Genomic DNA, 22,939 nt, shown 5'->3' with positions numbered 1-22,939 from the left:
ATCAAGACTTGTTATTAATTTATAACCCTACTCTCTACCTAATAATTGTTTTCTAAGTTTCAATTGTAGATGGTGAAGCCCTCGATTAGAGTTCTCCGCTTGGTAGATGGGGAACAAACTCTAATGGGGTCCCTTTATGAGGCCATGGATAGGGCCAAAGAGGTTGTAAGAAATAAATACAAGTGGGACAGCCTAAAATTTGAGCCCATATGGGAAATTAATGATAGGTGGAGCAATCAGCTCCGCCAACTTATTCATGCAACAAGGTATTTACTCAACCCTTGTTATCGCTTCTCTCCATCATATGGGGATCCCAATGGAGAGGTCGTGGAGGGCTTCAGTGAATGCATGCAAAAGATGGTACCTAACATTGCAGTGAGAGACCTTATTGTGGCCGAGATTGAAGTGTATCAAAATGCAAGGGCAAGCTATTCTTCTCAGTTGTGGCAAAGAGAGGCAAACACACTCAAACCCCAAGTACAATATTTGGAATTTGGAGTCTTTCACATGCATGATAAGTAGATAAATACTAAGCTACTAAAGCTTGTCCTCACCTTTCTTTCTAACTCTTTAATATTTATCTTGCAGATATTTGGTGGTGAAATTGGGGTGGAAATGTCCCAAATCTGCAAAAACTTGCTCTTCGTATCTTATGTCAGCCATGTAGCTCATCCACTTGTGAGTGTAACTGGAGCTTATTCAAATCCACTCCCACAAAGAAGAGGAACAACTTGGCACAGAAACACCTAAATGACCTTGTCTTTGTGCAATATAACCTTAAGTTGCACATAAGAAAGGTAGTCATCACTAGTTGAGCCACTTGAAATAGATGACATAGATCCTTTTGGTGATTGGACAGCACAAGAGCAACCTCCATTGTTCACAGAGGATGATATATATGATTTGGAAAGGAAAGCTATGGAAGAGGAGGGTTTTGCACCAGGACACGACATTTAGAAGGAGAGAAGTGAAAGTGAGACCACTGACAGTGAGTGTAGTGACAATGAGGATTCAAAGGATGAGGAATCATTCCCAAGGCTAGCACTAGCACCAACACCAGCACAAACAACTACTAGGGCTAGAGCCGTTAGACCCACTCCCTCTCCCATAGGTTTTACTAGAAGTACTGAGAGGGGGAAAAGGAAGATGTAGACTAGTTTCATATTGTACTTGAAATTTGCACTTGCTTATCTTTACACAAAGACAATTCAATATTTGTAGTTTGCTTCAAAGTTCAAAGTCTCTGAGTACATCGGCATTCCACATGAGGATGCAATTTTGTTACTTATTGCATTTATATATATCTAGATTAGCTTGTTTGGTTTGTTTACTCATTTACTCACTCATTAGATTCATCTACGTATTGAATTTTGTAAAAAAAAATGCATTTATAATTAAATTTAAGTCATTTTGAAAATTCCTGATATTTCCCAAGAAGTTACCGATTTCTATCCAATATTTACTAAGAAAACCTTTTTTTGCCTCTCTGATAAGTGACAAAGAACGAGATTTTGAACTATGACTTTTCCTATCCAAGTGTTCACTTACAAAAGCACAAAGAGTAAGTTTTTTCAACTTGAAAAATATGTGCTATGGCTTTGGAAAAGCCCGTTTTTGCCTTTCTAAGTTAATGTTAATGCATGCAAGCATGTAGGCGGCAATTCTAGAGGCAAAAGCACATGTTTTGGCATCAAAAAGTGTGTTCTTTATAACTTTGTAATTGTTTGACTTCTTGGTGGTGATTCTAGGAACAAAAGCACATGTGCTTTTGTATATCAAAAACATGTCTTTACTTGCTTATGCATGTGTTTGGCTTCTAAGTGGCGATTTGAAGTAGAAAAGCATGTTTTTTGACTTGTAAAAGCTCATCTTTACTCTCACATGCATTTTGATCAAACTAGCTTGGATGGCAACTTCAACTTGAAAAGCATGTGCTTTTTAGTTGTAAAAATGCACTTATTTTGGGTAATTTCAGCAAAAACAGATTTTTGGAGCAAAGAAGCACAAGATTCATCACCAACACTCAATGATTTTTGCTTCCAATAGGGTCATTTTTACACATCAAAAGTGCAGAAGCATTTTATTCACATTACAGCCCGTTTAGAGCATGTTTTTGCTCAAAAACACCTCATGATCATTTTTCTCTATCGAATCTTCAAAGGGTTGCCTCAAGCTAAGTTCTCACGCATTGCATTTCATTTCCATGCTTGAATACCATTCTTCTCAGGTTGTATTTGATGCCTTGGACGCCATTTTTTATATGCATTGCATATTGCATATTTGCTTGGTCAAAACGGTTGCTATTATTGTGCATTTTTTATCTCCAACTTCTTACACTTCGCAAGCTATGAATTTTGATTCAAGAATATATTCATTTTGCAAGGATTGAGTCAAAATTCAAAGACTATTTAACTCTCATTCATGCAATCTTTCTAAATCTGAAAATCTCATTGGATTCATTTTCAGATTTTGCATAAGGGATTAAAGAGACTTCTTCCTTTGCTTCTTGAGAAAAAAAGGTAAGATTCTTTGTCAATTCTATAAGGTTTTGTTGTTTATATTTGTTGTTTTATTAATGCAAGTTATTTCATTGCAATTTTCAGATTTGCATAATGTATATGATATGCTCCTTCTATCCTCCATCTAAATTCTCCAAGTTCCACATGAAAGTACTTCACCTTACTTGGATGTGCAGTTAGGATTAAAAACCTCGTTCTTGAAAGAAAATATCATGAAATGTGAGCTCATTTACCACAAGCTTTTGCATCCAAAAAACCCACTTCCATGCTTGCATACTCTTCATTCATACCATACGTACCGCTGCCACATGATTTAAAAACTTGTGATGGTGGTTGTTTGTATGTACTCGCATGTTTACTTATAACAAAAATACAAAATCTCATCATAAGTAGACATCTTTCCATTCTTTTCCACACATCTAGGGCCTCTTTCTCTCCATCTGTCACTACCCACCTGAAGAGACTCCACAAGACCACCAAGGCTACCTGCACTAGGGAGTCACAACTCCCCCTGAATTTGTACTTCCTATTGATTCAAGAAGAGGGAGCAACCACTCCCAACTTCTGCCAAAGATGTTCCAAAGTCTCCTTTGAAGAGGTTTTGTGAAAATATCTACAATTTTCTCCTTCGTCTCAACATACTCTAGCTTTTCTTATTTGCAACTTTTTCTCATGAAAAATGATACTCAATCGCAATAGGTTTTGTACTTGAATGCATCACCAGATTCTTAAAAACATAAATAACACTAGTATTATCAAAAAGAATGGAAATCATATCAAACTTTACTTCCATCTCTTTAAATGTTACTTCATCCACAAAACCCGAGTGCAAAAAGGAAATTGATGCTATGCATTCAGCTTCTGCTATAGATAGGGATAATAAGTCTTGCTTTTTCTCAACGAAGACACAAGACTGTCACCAAGAGACAAATCTCAACCACTTATACTCTTCCAGCCATCCATACTTCTGACCCAATCAACACCTATCTATGCAGTCATATTGAAGTTTTCACTCTTTGGATACCATAGACTAAAATCCAATGTTGCCTCACGTATCTAAATATCCTCTTCATTGCCTTGATGTGAGTTTCCTTCGGTGCTGCTTGAAATCTAGCAAACATACCAACTCCCTGCATGATATCCAATCTAGAAGCAGTAACATACAATAAACTACCAATCCTATAGTTGATGCTACATTGTACAGGTGATTGGTTGACAATCTTTTGTACCTAACACATTCCCATCCTAATATTTCTATTGCAGTTAGGATTGATTCCCATTTCTTTCAAGATCTGCATGAAAAACATTAGAAGGATACCAAACATATTTTGACATATATTTAGGGCACCTCACATTTTAAAATTAACAATTTATCAATAGAGTTGAGAACATCACTAACTCAAATTGGACTGATGATGTTAAAAAAAGGAAGTTTGTTTTTGGTTTTGTCTTCTGCTCTTACATTATCACCTACAAATGTAAAGTATCATGTAGAAGTTTTGGCTGGCCAAGAGGGTCTTTGGCTTTAACAATTGTTGGCTGCGTTGGATCTCCTCCTGATAGTCGCATCATCTTTTGGTTTGACAATCAATGAGCCATGCATATTTCTTGCAAGCAGGTGGAGCATCAATGAACTGAGCATATTGTGATCCACATGCACTACATATGGAAGCTCATTTACAATGATTTTCTCAGCTAGGGGTATATGCCAGATGCTTGGAGTGAAGGAACTGGTAGATCTCCTTAAGGAGACCTTAACATTTTCTCATTTACTTTTTATGTTTGTTTCTCTTCTTTGGAGGGGAGTTTTTTTTTACAAGGTTTTCTCCTGCTCATCTACAATGATTTTCTCAGCTTGGAGTATATGCCAGATGCTTGGAGTGAAGGAAGTTGTGCTGGCAGGTCTCCTTTCTTATTTTCTTTTTATGTTTGTTTCTCTTATTTAGAGAAGAGTGTTTTTCTACAAGGATTTTTGTACAGACGTCATCATCAAGTCTAGTTGACCCAAGAACTGTCTTTATTTTTCATCCATTGTTTTGAAGCTCCCAAAGTTGCAGGTAAGGGGGGAAAGCATTTTTAGTGACGAGGTGCTTTACACAGCATGTTACAGTTAAGAACCCCACACCTTGTTTCTTGAGTGTAACTAGATCTTATTTATTTCTCACATTTCATAGGATTTAAACATGTGGCATGATCTTAGTATGAATAAGGATTTTATCTTTGCCTAATAGTAAGCTCACCTCATTATATTGAAATATATTGTATTCATTTGTTTTTGTAGCAATATAGCAATTCTTCATTGGGTCTTACTCCAAAAGAAGGACTTTTGACTTTGTCAATAGATAGGTATACTTGTGAATTCTTCCATAACTCCAACAAAGAACACATTTCCACTAATTTTAGGTCTTTTGTATCAAACTAACACTGCAACCATTGCAAGTGAGCGAAGGTGAATATTCATAAGAACCAAAACTAATGATCTTAGTATGAATAAGGATTTTATCTTTGCCTACATAGTAAGCTCGCCTCATTATATTGAAATATATTGTATTCATTTGTTTTTGTAGCAATATAGCAATTCTTCATTGGGTCTTACTCCCAAAGAAGGACTTTTGACTTTGTCAGTAGATAGGTATACTTGTGAATTCTTCCATTACTCCAACAAAGAACATATTTCCACTAATTTTAGGTCTTTTGTATCAAACTAACACTGCAACCATTGCAAGTGAGCGAAGGTGAATATTTATAAGAACCAATATAATATATTAACAAATTAACAATCAATTGCACTTTACATACTTTACAATTCACGCGTCAAATAAAAAAACTGATCACAAATCTGATTTTCCATGGGCAGGGCTTCTTATACAAGCTGCAAGCATGAAGTGAAAATTTTTACAAAATGTTCTCTTCCCATGATATGACTATAATAAGATATCTTAAGGTCCTTTACAAAGCAATTTATCCAGACCAATATTACACATTTTAGATTTAAAAAGTTTGACTCCAACCTTGACTCTATCTAGTTAAAAATTAAATAAAATCCCAGACTAAGTTGGAGATTACTTCAGTATATCTGTCACAAAGTAAATTTCAGATTTTCAAATTTAATCCCCATTTAAGCTCTTTGCTCGTTACCAATAGTACTTGAATCTCAAAACTAGTTGCAGAATAGTCAGATATTTGTATCTCAAACTTAGTTAAAGACTAGTCACATAGGCATGTAAATGAAAATGAGTTCGAACAAAAGTTGCTAAGAACTTAAATGCATAAATCATTATTGAGTTTTGTTAACTTCTAGGTATTTAGTTGGTATAATTTTAAGGAATGTAAATCAACCAGCTATGATGTCACATGTTAAATTTGCAAACTCTACAAGAGAGGAAGTAAATAGCTCTTGACGAAGAAAATATGGGTGGTCACAAGGTGCTAGCTTTGATTAAAGTTTTATGAAAAAACAAGGCAGCAATCAGCAGGTCGGTGATGATCATTATGTTCATTCTACTGTTAGGACTTGTGAAGGGAAACATATATAATAGCTATTACGGGATCTATCGGTGTAAGCTGAAATACTAGGGTTTCGTACATGATGTTCTTTACAAACCTTTACCACATTCCCAACCTCTACTAGTCTGAACAATCAAGCACGGTACCCATGATCTACCATTGTATAAATTAATAAAGAAGAGTTTTTCATACAGTATACCATGTCAAACAAATTCAGCAAACATATGGTCGATATCAATCAAGTTGTGATATAGTGGTGAGGCAGAGCAACTATCACCACAATGATCCTGGTCTAAAACTGGAAGATTTGTTTAGATTTCTAGCTAAGGAGTGTGTAATGTCCCCATTTTAGCAGGCTCCTGCAGCTAACCTTAATCAGTTCATGGCAGCCCTCATGAGCTGACAGTATGTTTTGAGGGTCTTTGTGGCAGACTTGTTATTTTTAGTAAATCTATTTTGTGGTGGTTTCTAATTTTAGCACTGGAGTAGAGCATTGACGATTGATCTTCATCAGCAGTGGATTGAGTATATTTAGGGAGTTTATATAATAAGTTATTTATTAGGCTTTTAATTATTAAGCGACTTTATCTTGTTTCATGTTATAAATTGAAATTGTAACTGAGAAGCCTCTTAAGTGAAAAGTGTCTTCATGAAGCCATGTGCTTGGAAGTTATTTATTTAAAAAAATTGGAAGGTGTGTTGATGAAGCAATTTTAATGAAAGGTGTATTAGAGAAGCCAAGTGCTTTATAAAAGAGGTTTCATGAAGCAATTAGAATCATCTCTTGTCTATTGCTTTGATAATTTTCTTGTGAGGGTTTTGAGTTGTAGTTTTCTCTTGAGGATTGATTCCTCTTGAACTGTAATACAATTTGTTGCTGATGTATAACAAATCAAATTAAATATTCTAAGTTTGGGAATGCTTTCATTTCAGTGCTTAAGTATACTGAATTGAGTGGGTTTACAGCATCTGTGGCTTGAAGAGTTGTCAGTGAATTATATCTCTGATTTGAGCGATTTTTATCTCTGCATTTTGGATGCCTTGAACTCACTGTTTCTGGCATTGTTATTATATGCACAAGGCATTTAATATCTCTGTATTGGAGCGGCCATTGGACTGCATTCTTGGCATTTGCAATTCTGATTCTGGACGTTTTATTCTTTGCGAATTGAACACCAATATCTTTGTCATTGGACACCATTTGTCTTTGATTTCAGACACAAAATAGCCCTGTTGTGGCATGCACATTCTCTGTTTTAGGTGCCACTATATGTCTGCATTGGGAAGAAGTAAATTTCTGTGTTGAAGTGCCAGGGGTCGCTGTTATTAATTCTCCTGTTGGGTATCATTTTTATTGGCATATACAGCAGCCGCAATCATGGTTTGAACTTTGAAGGTTGCGATCAGAATTTGTGGGACTACAGCTGCGAAATTGACCTGCTAATTGGCATCATTCTTTTACATCTGGCGTTGGAAAATTTTTGTCTCAGCAATTGCATAATTAGTGGCGACCTGCACATTATATCTTGGATGCCAGTATTGGTGGCTCACTGTGCATTCATATCAGGCCTGTGATTTCAAATTGTGAGGTTGAATTTCATGTTCTAAGTTGCTAATAATCAAACTTCATCACAAAATTACCAGGTTCTTTATTAATAATTGTAATTCTCAGTATTGTTGAAGCTATAGCTTGGTGAATCAATAATTGCAAGAACAATCAGAATTTAATAAATTAGCCTTACATCAAACATTTCAGCTTCTTCTTATATTCAAATGTAAATTCACTTTGTAAAGCAATAATTTTGCAAACCTCTAATTGCAAGTTCAATTAGAATTTAGCAGCTGCCGTTATTAGCTATGAGTTATTTACTTGCATATTTCAGTATTTGAATTTGATATTGTAAAGAATGTAGGAGTTGCAAAACTATAAAATTCTCAAAACACATATGTCTTCAGCATTGTGGGTGTGAGCCATTTAGGTTCATTACACTAGTATCAGAGCGGTTTCCTGCCTGCGTGCAGAGAATTGGGTCACATTATGGCTCAGAGATTTATTCCGGGTCCAAGTACACATTACACCCACAAAGGTCGCACTTCTCCACCTAGGATGGAGAACCTGAGATTCAGTTTGGCAATATGGATGAAGGTGGTGCTGGTGGTTTAGGAGGTTCAGCTGGTACAGGATATAGAGATGCTGGTATAGGTTCTAACGTTGATAAAGAGGCCAAGAAGACACTGAGAGACCTCGCACATGGTCAGCACCATGCTGCTGACATGCTGCAGCAGCTCTCTGATACGTTGTAGTGTATTGTACTCCCCAGAGGTCGAAGTAGGGAGAGAGGTACCAAAGATGGTTATGTCAGTTCACACAGGTCACAAGTTGACGACAAGTCTAGAGCTGGAGATAGGATTAGAGTAGAGGATCGGGTCAGGACTAATCACAGAATTAACAGGACAGGGTATATTAGTGCATATGATAGGCCACAAAGGCCTGCTTTACTGAGACCAGAAGTTGATGCGGTCAGTACTAAGACTGAGGCTATGCCTTTCTTAGATGATGTTGTGACACAATTTACTGATTGGGATGTTCTTCCACAAGCCATGCAGGACCTTAATTTTGATAGATTCCTGACACAGAAGTGGGAGCATATTGGAGGTCGGCCTGCACCTGATAGACACAGGCCTAGGCAATCAGATTTGCAAGAGGTAGCCAATACAATGACCTTAGCCCACATTGATGGCAGTGTCAAGTGATAGCTCAAGCTTGGGTCCATAAGCTCGATACATATTTGGCATTGCATCCTATGACTGAGGAGGACATCATTAAATTTGTTGTGCTAAATCTGGATGGAGTAGGCCATGACTAGTGGTACCATGGGTTGGTCTCATTACATCATGATCAGATTGTTTCCTATCAGGAGTTCACAGTCAAATTGATGGAGTGATTTGATAGGAAGGATCCCATGGTATACTTCCGGGTGTTAGCTCAGCTAAGGCAGACAAGTGACTTAGAGGCTTTCATCAGTGAGTTTCAAAGGCTTCCAGTGATGTTATATGACATCTCTGAGCAAAGGAGAGTTATGCTTGTTATGAAGGGATTGGTTGAGCCACTTTGAGGGTGGGTTAAGTCCTTGGCAATGAAAAAGCCAAGAGATCTTTGAGTCATCCACATCTCGAGGCAAGTTCGCTTCAAAGCCTTCTACCTCTCCACCTATAGATGAGGAACACCCACCAGTGACTGATGAAAAAGGGAAATCAGCTAAGAAGAGTGATGAGGCATCACGAGAGGATTTGAGTAGGAGACAACTTTGCTTTTGGTGCAAAGGATCTTATGCACAATGACACACCTGTGAATTGAGGCCTAAAGGAGCTGCAAACTGTACTATGTGGATATACTATTACGAGATTGAGGTTGAATCCTCACAGCAGTTTGTTGGCTTAGATGGTGATGATAAGGATTTCAGCGAGGTATATACAGTGAGGAGTGCATACAGCTTCAAATTTGATCCCCATGTGTAGGATATTTACCACGTGCTAAGTTTGTCCGTGCCTAAGTCTGATGTTTGGCATGGTGGCTCAGTTGGTGCAGAGGAAGGGGACAAATCGAGACATCCTATTGAGTTGCTTCTTTGTGATGTTTGGTCTCCACATCATCAGCACTAGTGTTGAGTAGATTTCTACTAACTAGGTTGTTTACTTTGATGGTGTTGTATTTATGGGGATTATTCAGTGATGATAGGGACATCAAGCACATTTTTCTATGGGATCTTGGTGGAGGTTGGAGTTCAATATGCTACTGGATTGCTTGAGGACAAGCAATCTTGGGGAGGGAGGATTGTAATGTCTCCATTTTACAGGCTCCTACAGCTAGGCTAAGTCAGTTCATCATGGCGACTCTCATGCGCTGGCACTATGTTTTGAGGATCTCTGTGGCAAACTTGCTATTTTTAGTAAGTCTATTTTGTAGTGGTTTCTAATTTTAGCAGTGCAGTGGAGGCACTAGCAATTGATCTTCATCAGCAATGGATTGAGCATGCTGAGGGAGTTTATATAGTAAGTTATTTATGCGGCTTTCAATTATTAAGAGACTTTATCTTATTTCATGTTATAAATTGAAAGTGTAATTAAGAAGCCTCTTAAGTGAAAAGTGTCTTCATGAAGTCATGTACTTGGAAGTTATTTATTTAAAACAACTAGTTGGAAGCTTCTAATTGAAAGGTTTGTTGATGAAGCAATTTTAATGAAAGGTGTATCGGAGAAGCCAAGTGCTTTATAAAAGAGGCTTCATGAAGCAATTAGAATCATCTCTTGTCGATTGCTTTGATAATTTTCTTGTGAGGGTTTGGAGTTGTGGTTTTGTCTTGAGGACTGATTCCTCTCGAACTATAATTCAATTGTTGCTGCTGTATAACAAATTTAATTAAATATTTTGAGTTTGGGAATGTTTTCATTTCAGAGCTGACATATACCGAATTGAGTGGGTTTACAACATCTGATTTGGATGTCTCTATACTGTTTTCTCTGTGGCTTGAAGGGCTGTCGGTGAATTTTATCTCTGATTTGAGCATTTTTTATCTCGGCATTTTCTACGCCTTGAAATCCCTGTTTCTGACGTCATTATTATCTGTACAAGGCATTTAATAGATTGGTTTCTATCTCTGTATTGGAGCGGCCATTGGACTGCATTCTTGGCATTTGCAATTCTGATTCTGTGTGTTTTATTCTTTGCAATTGAACACCAATATTTCTGTCATTGGGCGTGATTTGTCTTTGATTTCGGACACCAAGTATCCCTGCTATGGCGTGCATATTATTTGTTTTAGGTGCCACTATATGTCTGCATTGGGAACCCGTATATTTCTGTGTTGAAGCGTCAGGGATCTCTCTTATTAATTCTCCTGCTAGACGACATTTTTATTGGCATATACAGTAGCTGCGATCCTGGTTTGGAGGCTGTGATCAGAATTTGTGGGACAGCAGGTGGGAGATTGACCTGCTTATTGGTGTCATTGTTTTTACATCTGGCGTTGGAAATTCTTGGCTGGGCGGTTACATAATTAGTGGCAACCTGCACATTATATCTTGGATGCCAGCATTGGCAGCTCACTGTGCATTCATATCAGGCCTGCGATTTCACATTGTGAAGCTGTGTTCCATGTTCTAAGTTGCTACTAATCGAACTTCATCACAGAGTAACCAGATTCTTTATTTATAATTGTAAACCTCAGTATTGTTGGAGGTACAGATTGGTGAATCACTAATTGCAGGAAGAATCAGAATTTAGTAAATTGACCTTACATCAAACATTTCAGCTTCTTATATTTAATTCTAATCACTTAGTGAAGCAATAATTTTGCAAATCTCTAATTGCAAGTTCAATCAGAATTTGGTAGCTGGCATTATTAGCTATGAGTTGTTTACTTGCACATTTCAGTATTTAAATTTGGTATTGCAATGAATGTAGGAGTTGCAAAACTATGAAATTCCTGAAAAACATATTTATTCAGCATTGTGGGTGTGAGCGATTTAAATTAAGGAAATGGGAGGACAATCCAAAATACAGTTCAGAAAACTCATAAAAGAATTGTATGGCTTTGCAAAACTTTTTTATTATCTTCCAATTTGAGTGTTTATACAGTTGTAAAGTATATAAAAGGTCACCACATCCTTCAAATTCAAAATTGACAGTTGAATGGGGACAAATGAATACCACCCAAGTGCTCTAAGATTGATATGGGATCATATTTAACCACTGGAAATAAGATTACTTATTGACAATTAATGTAACCATATACCACATCTTAAAAACCTACAGAGTTCCATAAATGCCCATCCCTGACACGGAACACTCAAGCCTCATCAATGCACTCAAATCTCAAATCCAATTGACCAAAGGAAGGAGCTCCCCTAAATAACTGATGGTTTCATTAATTTGTAGCTTCAAAATCTGTGGACTTACTACAGCAACCCTCAATAGCACAAGCCCATTCAATCCTGACCATGTACTAAGATTTCAAGCCAAATCCGAGAAGGCAGCTGTCGGTGCGGTCATTTATTTACCCACCTTGTTGTATAAACTAAGGTAGTAATGCCATTTAGGTATATTAGTCGTCTTCTGATTTCGAGCAATTACAAAAATAGTGCATATAAGCTAACGAGACGAACTCGTTAGAAAAACTTTTAAGATAGCTAATCAGAATCATGTGTAACTGAATATGGCCAAAAGAAACATTTCTATGTTTGATTGAGAATAGTATAAATTAGGGATGCTTTCGTTTACAAAAAAATATATAGCGGAATAGTGTGAAACATGAAAGATGAAAGGGAAAAAATGAGTTTTCAATTTATTTTATGTTTAAAATATGCATTATATGAATTAGAAGAAAAAGAATGTATAAGGGAAACCAACAATCTGGTGGAGGACTTCCCAGCTAAAAGACCTGATAGTAAATTATGCCGTTTTTGGTACAGATTTACGACATCTAATTTGTATTTATAGTGGTTCATGCACTGATATAGTTCCGAGCCTTTCCTAAGCAGGTTGAGTACTTTCAAGCATAACATAACAGTCATGCTGCTTCTCAACAGATGTAACGAAAGGCTCACATTTGAAGGATAGTTCGTTTTATGTCTTTCATGATTCGATGTGAAGGATCAATTCCTTGATTCATTTTCCCTATGGACACCAAAAAATTGTTCCTTGTTTTACTCAGTAAAATAGGAAAAAGGCAATCCCCATTGCCATTCTGTTCTAAATGGTGTTCAGATCTGACCAGTGCAGAGTTTATAAGATGGAATTCTCTGAAAGAAAGTGGAAAATGTGATTTTCATGAAGCCACAAATACAAAGGCAAAGACAGCAAAAAAACTACAATTATTTGAAAGGGTTCCGCATACCTGTTCAAAAACATCTCGTTTGGCCATTTCATCCCAGAACCTGAGGCAAAGCAGAGCTACAGAAGCAGTAAGAGCTGAAACTATCGTATCATGTACAATCTCGTCCTGTTTGTAGAACATGGGAATGGACAGTCCAGCAAAACTCATAAAATCCTGAGGTTTTGCAGAGCATGTCAACCGTCCTCCGCCGCTTTGAGAGCAACCCCCTTGAGAGGTGCCCATTAAAAGACTGAATGGCCTACGTGTAGTTTTCAGAAGTGACCCACTAAAATTTGTGGAATTCCCACTAAATCTCCTGATTATATAGCAATGTATATTACAATTTGTGGCATGAGAGACCTTAAGCCGGGTACTAGTAGAGTAGTTAATTGTATTGTACGTACTGTAAGCTGAAGAGCTGGAAATGAAAAAGGTTATTCCCAGCTGGGGAGACATGATAAATGTGCCAATATAAAATTTGAGAATCTACTTATGTGACAACTCTCCCATAGCGGAGCTTTTTGTCAACATACGTTAAACATCACTATCTTCATAAACCTTGTCTGATAATTTGATAATCCTTTGGACATCTGTAAGTTGAAATGGCGTCGGGTGGGGTTTGTTTTGAGTTCTCAGAGATCATCTACCCAGATTTCCTTTTCAAACTTAAAAAACTTTTACAAAGGTTGTTCTTTCCTCAGGAAAATGTCCATTTTCCTTTTTTAATTTGACGACCTCAGTTCTGTTAAAACCAATAGAATCTCATTTTGTTCTGTTGATATATGTACTGCAATCTAACTTCATATGTACTGCAATCTAACTTCGTAAGGAAAACGGGAAAATCTCGTTTTGAAGGTAGATGCCTTTTGTCCTCTATAAGATGGGGGAAACCACGTCAGTTCTGTTAAAACCAATAGAATCTCATTTTGTTCTGTTTATATATGTACTAAAATCTAACTTCATAAGGAAAACGGGAAAATCTCGTTTTGAAGGTAGATGCCTTTTGTCCTCTATATGATGGGGAAACCAACAGACACAAAATGCATTAAATGAAAACCTCACTTGTGGTTTCTTTATGTACATAAATCAAACTATGCTTGCATAGCTTGAGCGATGATGCTGTCTTGTCTCATATGGAATTGGATAGACTTAAAAACTAGTTGTTGTATTGGACGGCGGGGATGCAATCCAAGCTTCTTGGAAGGAATCCATGACTTACACTACTCGCTAGTGTGGACCCCATTACTCAATGTTGATGGGAAAAATCTAGATATCTTAATAACAAGTTAATGACTTACATTGTTTGTTTGTGTGGATCCGTTTAATAATGTTAATGGAACAATCGTAAATATATTAAAATAATTGAATTTTAAAATTGATATGCAATTGAATGTTTTGCTTTATGCTAGAGTTTTGATTTCTTTAGTTTGTTATCTAACGATCATGTTTGACTATCATCATATCATATTTATTGCAGAAATCTATTTTTTTATAGTGTTCTTGGTATGTCGCAATACAATATTCATTATTGATGTTGAAGCTTTGGCATCTGGTAATCATAGACCTCTAAACAAATGCCTTAGGAAATTTATTCTCAAGGTCTCCCATAAGGTACTTCTTCTATTACTCTTGATTTTGTCTTACCACTTCAAGATTTTGATAGTGCATGTAAGTGGCTATAGTAGTTAACTTTGATAGGTTATTTTGTGGGGAGCATTCCACCAAAAAGCATGCTTTGAGACTAGACCACCAAGACTTCGGCCCCTTATAGAGTCTATTTTGATGGCATCCAAAACCTAACTAAAAGTCTTTTTTTTCTTTCAGTTTACTAAGTCTAACCATGTTCAAGTCATTCTCCAACAAGGGTATGTTCGATTTTTTTTCTTGTGTTCGAACAATTATTGCAAGATTTCTATGTCTTTGATGACAAGAACCTCCAAATGTAGACAATAAATATGCCACTAGTAATTAAATAATATTGTGTTAATTAAAAGTATGATAAAATATTATTTTGAAAGGGTGTCGGTTATTGATAGTTAGTAGACTTAACTAACCAATGAGCCCTATTTCAATTGGGATTGGATCAAATTATGTTGTGGTTGATTGTACATATATACAATACAATGAAAAGATCTATTTGTTTGCAATGTTTTATTTGTGAGTTATTCAAATTGTGTTACTTGTGAGTTATAATCTATTTATGCTCATTTAAGTTGTGACGCCCCACTAGGGAACCCAAAAGAACTTAACCCAAAGTTTCACTAAGTTTGCCAAACTTTTTTTTTTAAGATAACAACAATAAGAGATAAAATAGCGGAAGCAATAACTCACATGCATACAACAATCATAAACACCCATGACATTAAATCACATATATAAATAAGTTTATTAATACTAAATCTGAGACACAACAAGTCCACATAAAGAATTATTTCCAATTAAATAATATACATTTACATAATATGCCACTTGGCATAACCAGAATGCATAATCATCCACTATACAAGCCACAAGGTATGAAAAACCCAAAGAAAATACATGAAGGATAAAATACATCATCTAGTAGTAATTCCAAAAATCAAATATAATACAACACAATTAAACCATGCATCATAAACACAAGATCGAAATGAAAGGAATAACTGCATAAGGACATCCAATAATGACATCTAGCTACTAGATCTCAATGGTATAAGAAAAATGCACTACCACTCAACCTCATGGAACCTAAATGGCCCACTCACACTGTGTTGAGGACATAGTATCAAGTCTCATACAATTATCAATCCCAAAGTTGAAGCAGCATATAGGTTAAGGAAAACCTAATAGCAATCTATCTCAAAGGTACCAAGACACAAATGACATCTAAACCCGGAGATGCGTAGAAAATCTACTATGTAAGTGGGCAAGTGTCATCGCATTGAGTCAACTCTAAGGTTACCCTAGCAACCACTCTAGACTCTGGCCCCCTAGTGAATTTATGTGACATCAACATCCTTTCATATAGACAAGGCATACTCACGAGGCAAGGTCACAACCAAGCATCCTCTCTACTCCCATCCTAGTCTATACTAGTGTAGAACAAGAATTAGTATGCAAAGAACATTTACAAATAAAGTAAACATTCACAAACCAAAAACTAAATTCACATATATGCTTAGACAAAGAAAGCAAACAAGAAGTGCAAACCTCACAAGAGAAAACACTCCATGCTTTCTTGATTCTGTAGATGTGTCCTTTTGCTGTGGATGTATGCTCAAGATGCTCAAAAGTTGCTTCAATGGAGATGGGTAATGGCAAATTGGTAGCTTTGTGAGCTCTCAATTTGGCATTATAAGGGTATGGGTATGTCTTTTGGCTCTCAAAAGGGCATGGTAACTTTAGCTCAAAGATTGTTGATGAAATGGCTTGGGATGGGATTCAATTTATAGGCTAAGGGGTAGAGAGATGGAGGGCTTAGATGCAAGGATGGATGAAGGCTTAAGGAGGGCTAAGATGCACTCAAAGGGGAGCACATGGATTGTGCTTGTTTAGCACCAATGGGAAGGTGACACTTGTCACAAGGAGGATGAGTGTGAGAGGGTAGGGTAAAGGGTTGGTTAAAGGCATGATGAGTGGGGTTGAGTATGTAAGAGGGATGTAAGAGGAATGAGTGTGGAAGAGGGAAGAGTGTGGAAGATGGGTGTAAGAGTCATGAGTGGGCTTGTAAGAGTCTTTATGTTTTGTAAGAGCACTCATGACTTAGTGGTTGGGTTTTTTGAGGGGAGACTTTGGTTTGGATTAGGAAAGTCTTAAACTTGTTTAAGGAATGTGACAACATTAGGGGGTGGATTAGGCTTGGGTTTAGGATTAGATTAGGGATGTTAGAGATGTGCAAGTGGATGGCATTAATGAGGGTGGGTGAGTTAGTGGCTAAGCTTGGTTAGTATGGGTGGATGGGGTGGATTAGGCTAAATGGAGGATTAGAGATAGGTTAGGAGTTTTTGAATTTGAGGATTTCATTTATCAAATAGATTTATTTAATAAATGGGGATTTTTGGAATTAGATAGGAGAAAAGGATTTAATTGATAAATAATAGATTATTTGATTTATCAATTAGGACTATAGATGATTAATTAAATTAATCAACTAGGGATGGCAAAGGATTAATTAAATAAGAATTTAATTAATGATGCCTTTAGAGATGGCTAAATTCGATTACCAAAGCAGTGTAATCAAATTTAGGTGTCTACATTTTGCCCCTCTTTGACATAGTGTTGAAACAACACTATTTCAAAGAAGTTCGAATGAAGATGACATGAGGAAGATGTTTTAGCAACAAGGTTGCCCCAGTCTCGGATAAGAAGAGGAGAGACTAGACTTAGATGATGCCCCCTCAAGAAGGCAGCGGGGAGAGAAATGAGGCTCGACGACTTCTTGAAAAGTACAAGAAATTGAGATGAGTTGAGATGTAGGTTGGCGAAGAGAAGGGGCTGAATTAGCTCAAACTCTCACTACGGGAGAATGATAAAGGGAAATCAGAGGCACAATAGTAAAGCAAGCTTAAGACTTTCCAGGATTGGGGGGGGGAGATGGAGGAGTGGAGCGCTATAAAAGGAATCCATGGTAGGGAGATGGATGATAGAATGATAAAGCTGATGCAACAGGATTTCAAAGAGTCAGACTGGCGGAAGATGGGTTTCGGAGATCCCTAGGACTAGGATTGTGGATACCTAAAGCTAAGCGTGAGGAGTGATTCAAAGAGATATTGATGCATAAGCTAGGGTAGGAGCGACAGATGTAGGATATGGATGGGGGATAATGGAGATGAAGGGAATCCATTGAAGCTTTTTGAGCGGGGGGATACTTCAAAGAGAAGTACCACCATGTAGTTGAGCACTAGATTTGCTATAGGACTGTTGGTTAATTGCCAAGGTTACCAAGAACATCAAGGCCTTTTCACCAACCGTCCAGAGGACTGACGAACTGACTCGAAACAAACACGCAAGGATTGCCCCAGTATCACACATGAATCCCAGAGGAAGCAGCGTGGAAATGACACTAGGTAACCCACAAGCAGAAAAAGAAAACAAGCAAAAGACCTAATCAAGACCTTACGCTCTAATTGCCCCATTCGCAGCATACCATGATATGGAAGATCATGGCAACCTTGTGGAGGGAACAAGGAGATTGCTTGGAAAAGATATTTCAAGACCCAAAAGGGAAGATCCCAAATCAAAAGAAAGAGAAAATCCAAAAGAGAACTGTTTGCCAACGAGATGGGTAGGACGAGGTACCAACGGACCAAGATCAGACATGAGGAAAGCTATATCCTACAAGGATCTATCAGAGAGCACTTAAGCTGATGGATCTGGATGAGTGATGCGTCTGGCAAGCTGAACTAAGAAGGATAACACTTTGGTGACAGGAGATCTAGCTAAAGGATGCATTGGAATATCTAACCAAGGTGTGCGATGTGTGCAAGATGTTGACCAAGGATGAACTAACACGAAAGCCGGATAGATACAATGATACTAAGCTAAAGAGGATATACAAGCTGACAGACCAAGATATGTTACAAATGTACAAGTTTGTTCATGTTTTGTTTTTTTTTTGTGAGATGAAAATGTTTGTGAAGGATGGGATGTCTATAATAGTTGATAGGTGGATAGGTAGATGGTTTGTGAAAAGCTTAAGGAAAATGGGATTCTGTGTGTGCATGTGATAGGATACAGGCTAGGATACAAGATTATTTACAAGCTGGAATATGGTACAAGCTTTGGACAAGATTCGGATATATACAAGGTATGGTACAAGATTTACAAGGTATAATACAAGCTTTGGTACAAGATTTACAAGCTGTATAGGAGGTATTGACAAGCTCCATCAGATTTTGGATATTTGATTGGAACACCAAGGGAACGAGCAGGTGTTTTATGGGATGGTGGGTGGATGGATGAGGGATAGGATAGTGATAGATAATGGATTAGTCTTTAGCACACAAGGTGCCTGAATTACCAGGTTTTCACCAAGGTACCTATCCAAGGCGCTTGAATTGCCAAGTTTTCACCATTGGACGCTGATTTCTCCTTACTATTTTTTTCTTGTATTTTTCAAAAGCTGGGTATACCAAGGATCTTCAAGCATAGAACTTCTTGAGATGAATGATGTTAGTGGGATCATTCAAGAGTTCTCCTTCTGGTGTAGATAATTGATAGGCTCTAGAGCCAAAGGAGGCAGTAACCACATAGGGACCAAGCCATGTAGGTTCAAACTTGCCTTTCTTTTCTCGATCTGCTTGGACTTTCATATTTTCTTTGAGGACCATGTCACCTGGCTGAAAGTGTCATGGGAGCACCTTCTTGTTGAAATTCTTTTTGAGACGAGTTTGATAGACTGTGAGATGGTCATAGGCTTGTTGTCTCTTCTCGTCTAAGAGATCTAGCTGGGTGAGTCGAGCTACTCTGTATTCTTCATCTGAGATTTGCCCTCGCAAAGATATGCGTAGTGAGGGAAGTTCAACTTCTATAGGTAATACCGCTTCGGCACCATAGACTAGGGAGTATGGAGTTGTGCCTGTGGATGTATGGAAGGAAGTTCGATAGGCCCATAGAGCTGGATTTATTTGAAGGTGCCAATCACGGCCGGAATCATTGACAACTTTCTTTAGGATTTTGAGGAGGGTTTTATTAGTTGCCTCTGCCTGGCCGTTACCTTGTGGGAAATATGGGCTAGAAAAGCGGTGATGGATGCGGAGGGAAGTGCATAATTCTTCCATGTTGAGATTTTCAAAGTTACCTCCGTGGTCAGTGAAGATGGTGGATGGGATGCCGAAGCGGCAAACAATGTGGTACAAGATGAACTTGGAGACTTGAACTCCTGTAGCTGAGACTAGGGGGACTGCTTCCACCCACTTAGTGAAATAGTCAGTAGTTGTTATTATCCATTTATGTCCATCAGATGAGAGAGGTGTGATAGTTCCAACTAGATCAAGGCCCCAACAAGCAAAAGGCCAAGGTGGTGCAATAGGCTGTAGATCCTGTGCTGGAGCGTGCACAAGATTTGCATGCTGCTGACATGGGAGACACTTTCTGACAAAGTCACAAGAGTCTTCTTCAATGGTAGGCCAATAGTAGCCTGCTCTAAGGATTTGTCGTGCTAGGACAATACCACTCGTGTGGGCACCGCAAAGTCCAGAATGTACTTCTTTTAATGCCATCGCGGCCTCATTTTCATCTAAACATCGAGAGAGAGTATCATGATAACCCCGATGATATAGGGTATTGGCTATGATAACATAGCGAGATGATTTTCGGATGAGGTTCTGGCGTTGGGTACGTGTGAGGTGAGGGGATATGATACCATCGTTAAGGTAAGCATGAATTTCATGGTACCAAGGGGATTGGGGACCAACCAAGATACAAACACGGTTTGAATCCTCATTCGCATAGGCAGGTGTGAGGAGCTGCTCAACTAAAAACTCATACTGCGTAGCTTCTTGGGGAATTTCCAAGAGTGAGCCGATAGTGGCCATGGCATCTGCTGCCTTATTCTGCATTCGAGGCACTTGTGTAAACTGAAGCTTTGTAAAATGCTGGGTCAGTTGATCAACTAGCTCTTTGTAGGGTAATAGCTTTTCATCTTTGGTTTGATATTCATTTAAGACTTGTTTGATGATGAGCTGGAAATCGCCAAAGATTTCTAACTCAGTGACATTCCATTCTGCAGCTATCTTTAATCCTGCTACAAGAGCTTCATATTCTGCTATATTGTTGGTGCTAGGGAATTGTAGCTTGAAGGCTTTTGGAATGTAATCTCCTTGAGGTGTAACTAATAATATTCCTGCCCTTGATCCATGAGAGGTGTATGAGCCATCAAAATAAAGCTTCCATGGGGGTTGTTCTTCAATTAGGCAGATATGCTCATCTAGAAATTCTGTGAGCAAAGGATATGCATCTACTAGAGGTGCATCAGCTAGGTGATCTACTATAGCTTGCCCTTTGATTGCCTGTCTGTCCACATACTGGATGTCAAACTCACTTAGTAGCATAACCCATTTGGCCAAACGGCCTGTAAGTGTTGTTCTGGAGAGCATATACTTGAGAGGGTCAATCTTGGAGACTAGTTGGATGGTATGACTTAGCATGTAGTGGCGAAGCTTTTGAGTTGAGAAAACAACTGCCAAACAAGATTTTTCCATAGGAGTGTAATTGAGTTCATAACCAACTAGGGTTCTACTGATATAGTAGATGGCTCTCTCTCTGCTATAATCATCATGTTGTGCTAGAAGTGCCCCTAGAGCAGTAGGTGTTGCTGATATATACAAGATCAAGGGACGACCAGGAACTGGTGGAACCAAGATGGGGGGATTGGTGAGGTACTGCTTGAGCTGATCAAAGCTGCGCTGACATAAAAGATCCCACTTGAAGTTCTCATTCTTCTTTAGCAAGTGTGAAAACGGTGTACACTTATCTGCAAGTTGGGAGATGAAGCGTCGGACAGATTGAAGTTTTCCCTGAAGAGAGTGAAGCTATCGCAGTGTCTGGGGAGGGGGCATGTTTAAGATAGCCTTGACCTTTTTGGGGTCGATCTCTATACCTCGTTTAGAAACTATGAAGCCTAGAAGCTTGCCAGATGTGACCCCAAAGACACACTTCTTGGGATTTAGCATGAGATGATATTGGGCCAACCTATCAAAGACTTTCTCCAGGTCAGCAAGATGATCCATGAAGGTGTGAGATTTGACTAGGATATCGTCCACATAATCCTCCAAAATGCTATGGATAAGATCATGGAAAATGGCTGTCATAGCTCTTTGATAGGTAGCCCCAGCATTCTTTAGGCCAAAAGGCATCATGGTGTAGCAAAAGGTTCCCCAAGGGGTAGTGAATGTTGTATTATGCTGGTCCTCTTCTGCAATCTTGATCTGATTATACCCAGAAAATCCATCCATAAGGGACAGAATTTCATGTCCAGCTGTAAGATCTACAATCATATCTATGTTGGGCAAGGGAAAATCATCCTTTGGACAAGCTTTGTTAAGATCTCTAAAATCAGTGCAGATTCTGATGTCACCGGAAGGCTTAGTGACAGGGACCATGTTGGAGATCCATTCTGAGTAGTCGATAGGTCGGATAACCTTAGCAGCTAACATTCTTTCTAGTTCAGCTTTGACTAGTAATGCCACCTTGGGGTGCATTTTTCTAAGCTTTTGTCTGATGGGCTTGATCTTTGGATCGACTGCAAGATCATGAACTACAAGCTTTGGATCAAGTCCTGGCATGTCCTGATATGACCATGCAAATCGGCCAATGTTCTCTCATAAAACCTCAAAGAGGAGGTCAGCTTGGTCTTGTAATAGGGATGCAGCAATGTGAACAATTCTAGGGATCTCTGAAGAACCAATGTTGACTTCTCTAGTATCCTCTATCAGAATAGAAGACACCTCTGGTCGATTATCTTGAGGAGGCAATACTAAATCCTCATGTTCTGCTTGTGGCTCTGGATTTTCTTGCTGAGGGGTTCTCTTTGCTGCCTTAGCTAGTCCCAGTTTTACCTTAGTTCCAGTTTTGGGTGTATCGAAACTAGGTTGGGGATTTTCCCCAAAATACCCCTTGGGATCTAGCTTGTAGATGGAGGCAGAATCTGGCTTTGTCTTCTTATGAGGAGTTTCAGCTCCCATGAATCTTAGAAGCGCTTCCTTTGATGCGAACTCATCAATATGTATGACACTTGGTTGGTCCCAATCTATGAGTTGTGGATGAGCAAGTGGTAGGTCAGTGAGATGGATGGATAGTTCTCGGAGAACAGAGTCTCCTAGGAAGATTTGGTCTGGGATATCGTCGTAGGCTCTCTTTTCAACTTCCTCAGGAATGTCTTTGATTTCGACAAGGTCGCGGTGGATGTTCGAAAAAGCGTGACCGTTCTCGTTGGTGCCCCCAATTGTGGGTATGCCAAAGCCAAGACCTGACTTTATTTCCCAATTATGTGCTTCGATGGGACATTGCATGCCCCTTTCTTCTGGTCCTAGTCCACCTCCTTGATAGTTCCATTTTTTA

General features: G+C 38.4%; 1 protein-coding gene across 1 annotated transcript in view; it reads right to left on the bottom strand.

The window, feature by feature from the left end:
* Nucleotides 1-13,943, bottom strand: part of LOC149550493 (putative phytol kinase 2, chloroplastic) — a 46,957-nt gene extending 33,014 nt beyond the window's left edge. The window contains exon 1 of the mRNA XM_089793496.1: nt 12,923-13,943. Coding sequence (XP_089649622.1) covers nt 12,923-13,357 — 435 coding nt within the window. The 5' untranslated portion in view covers nt 13,358-13,943. The remainder of the gene's footprint in view (nt 1-12,922) is intronic.
* Between the last annotated feature and the right edge of the window lie 8,996 nt (nt 13,944-22,939).

This window comes from Cupressus sempervirens, chromosome 7, assembly GCF_028749045.1.
Source record: "Cupressus sempervirens isolate cs-2001-9-10 chromosome 7, ASM2874904v1, whole genome shotgun sequence".
In the NCBI taxonomy this organism is placed as follows: domain Eukaryota; kingdom Viridiplantae; phylum Streptophyta; class Pinopsida; order Cupressales; family Cupressaceae; genus Cupressus; species Cupressus sempervirens.
Note: the sequence above shows the minus strand (reverse complement) of the source record. Positions and strands in the feature narration are given on the sequence as shown.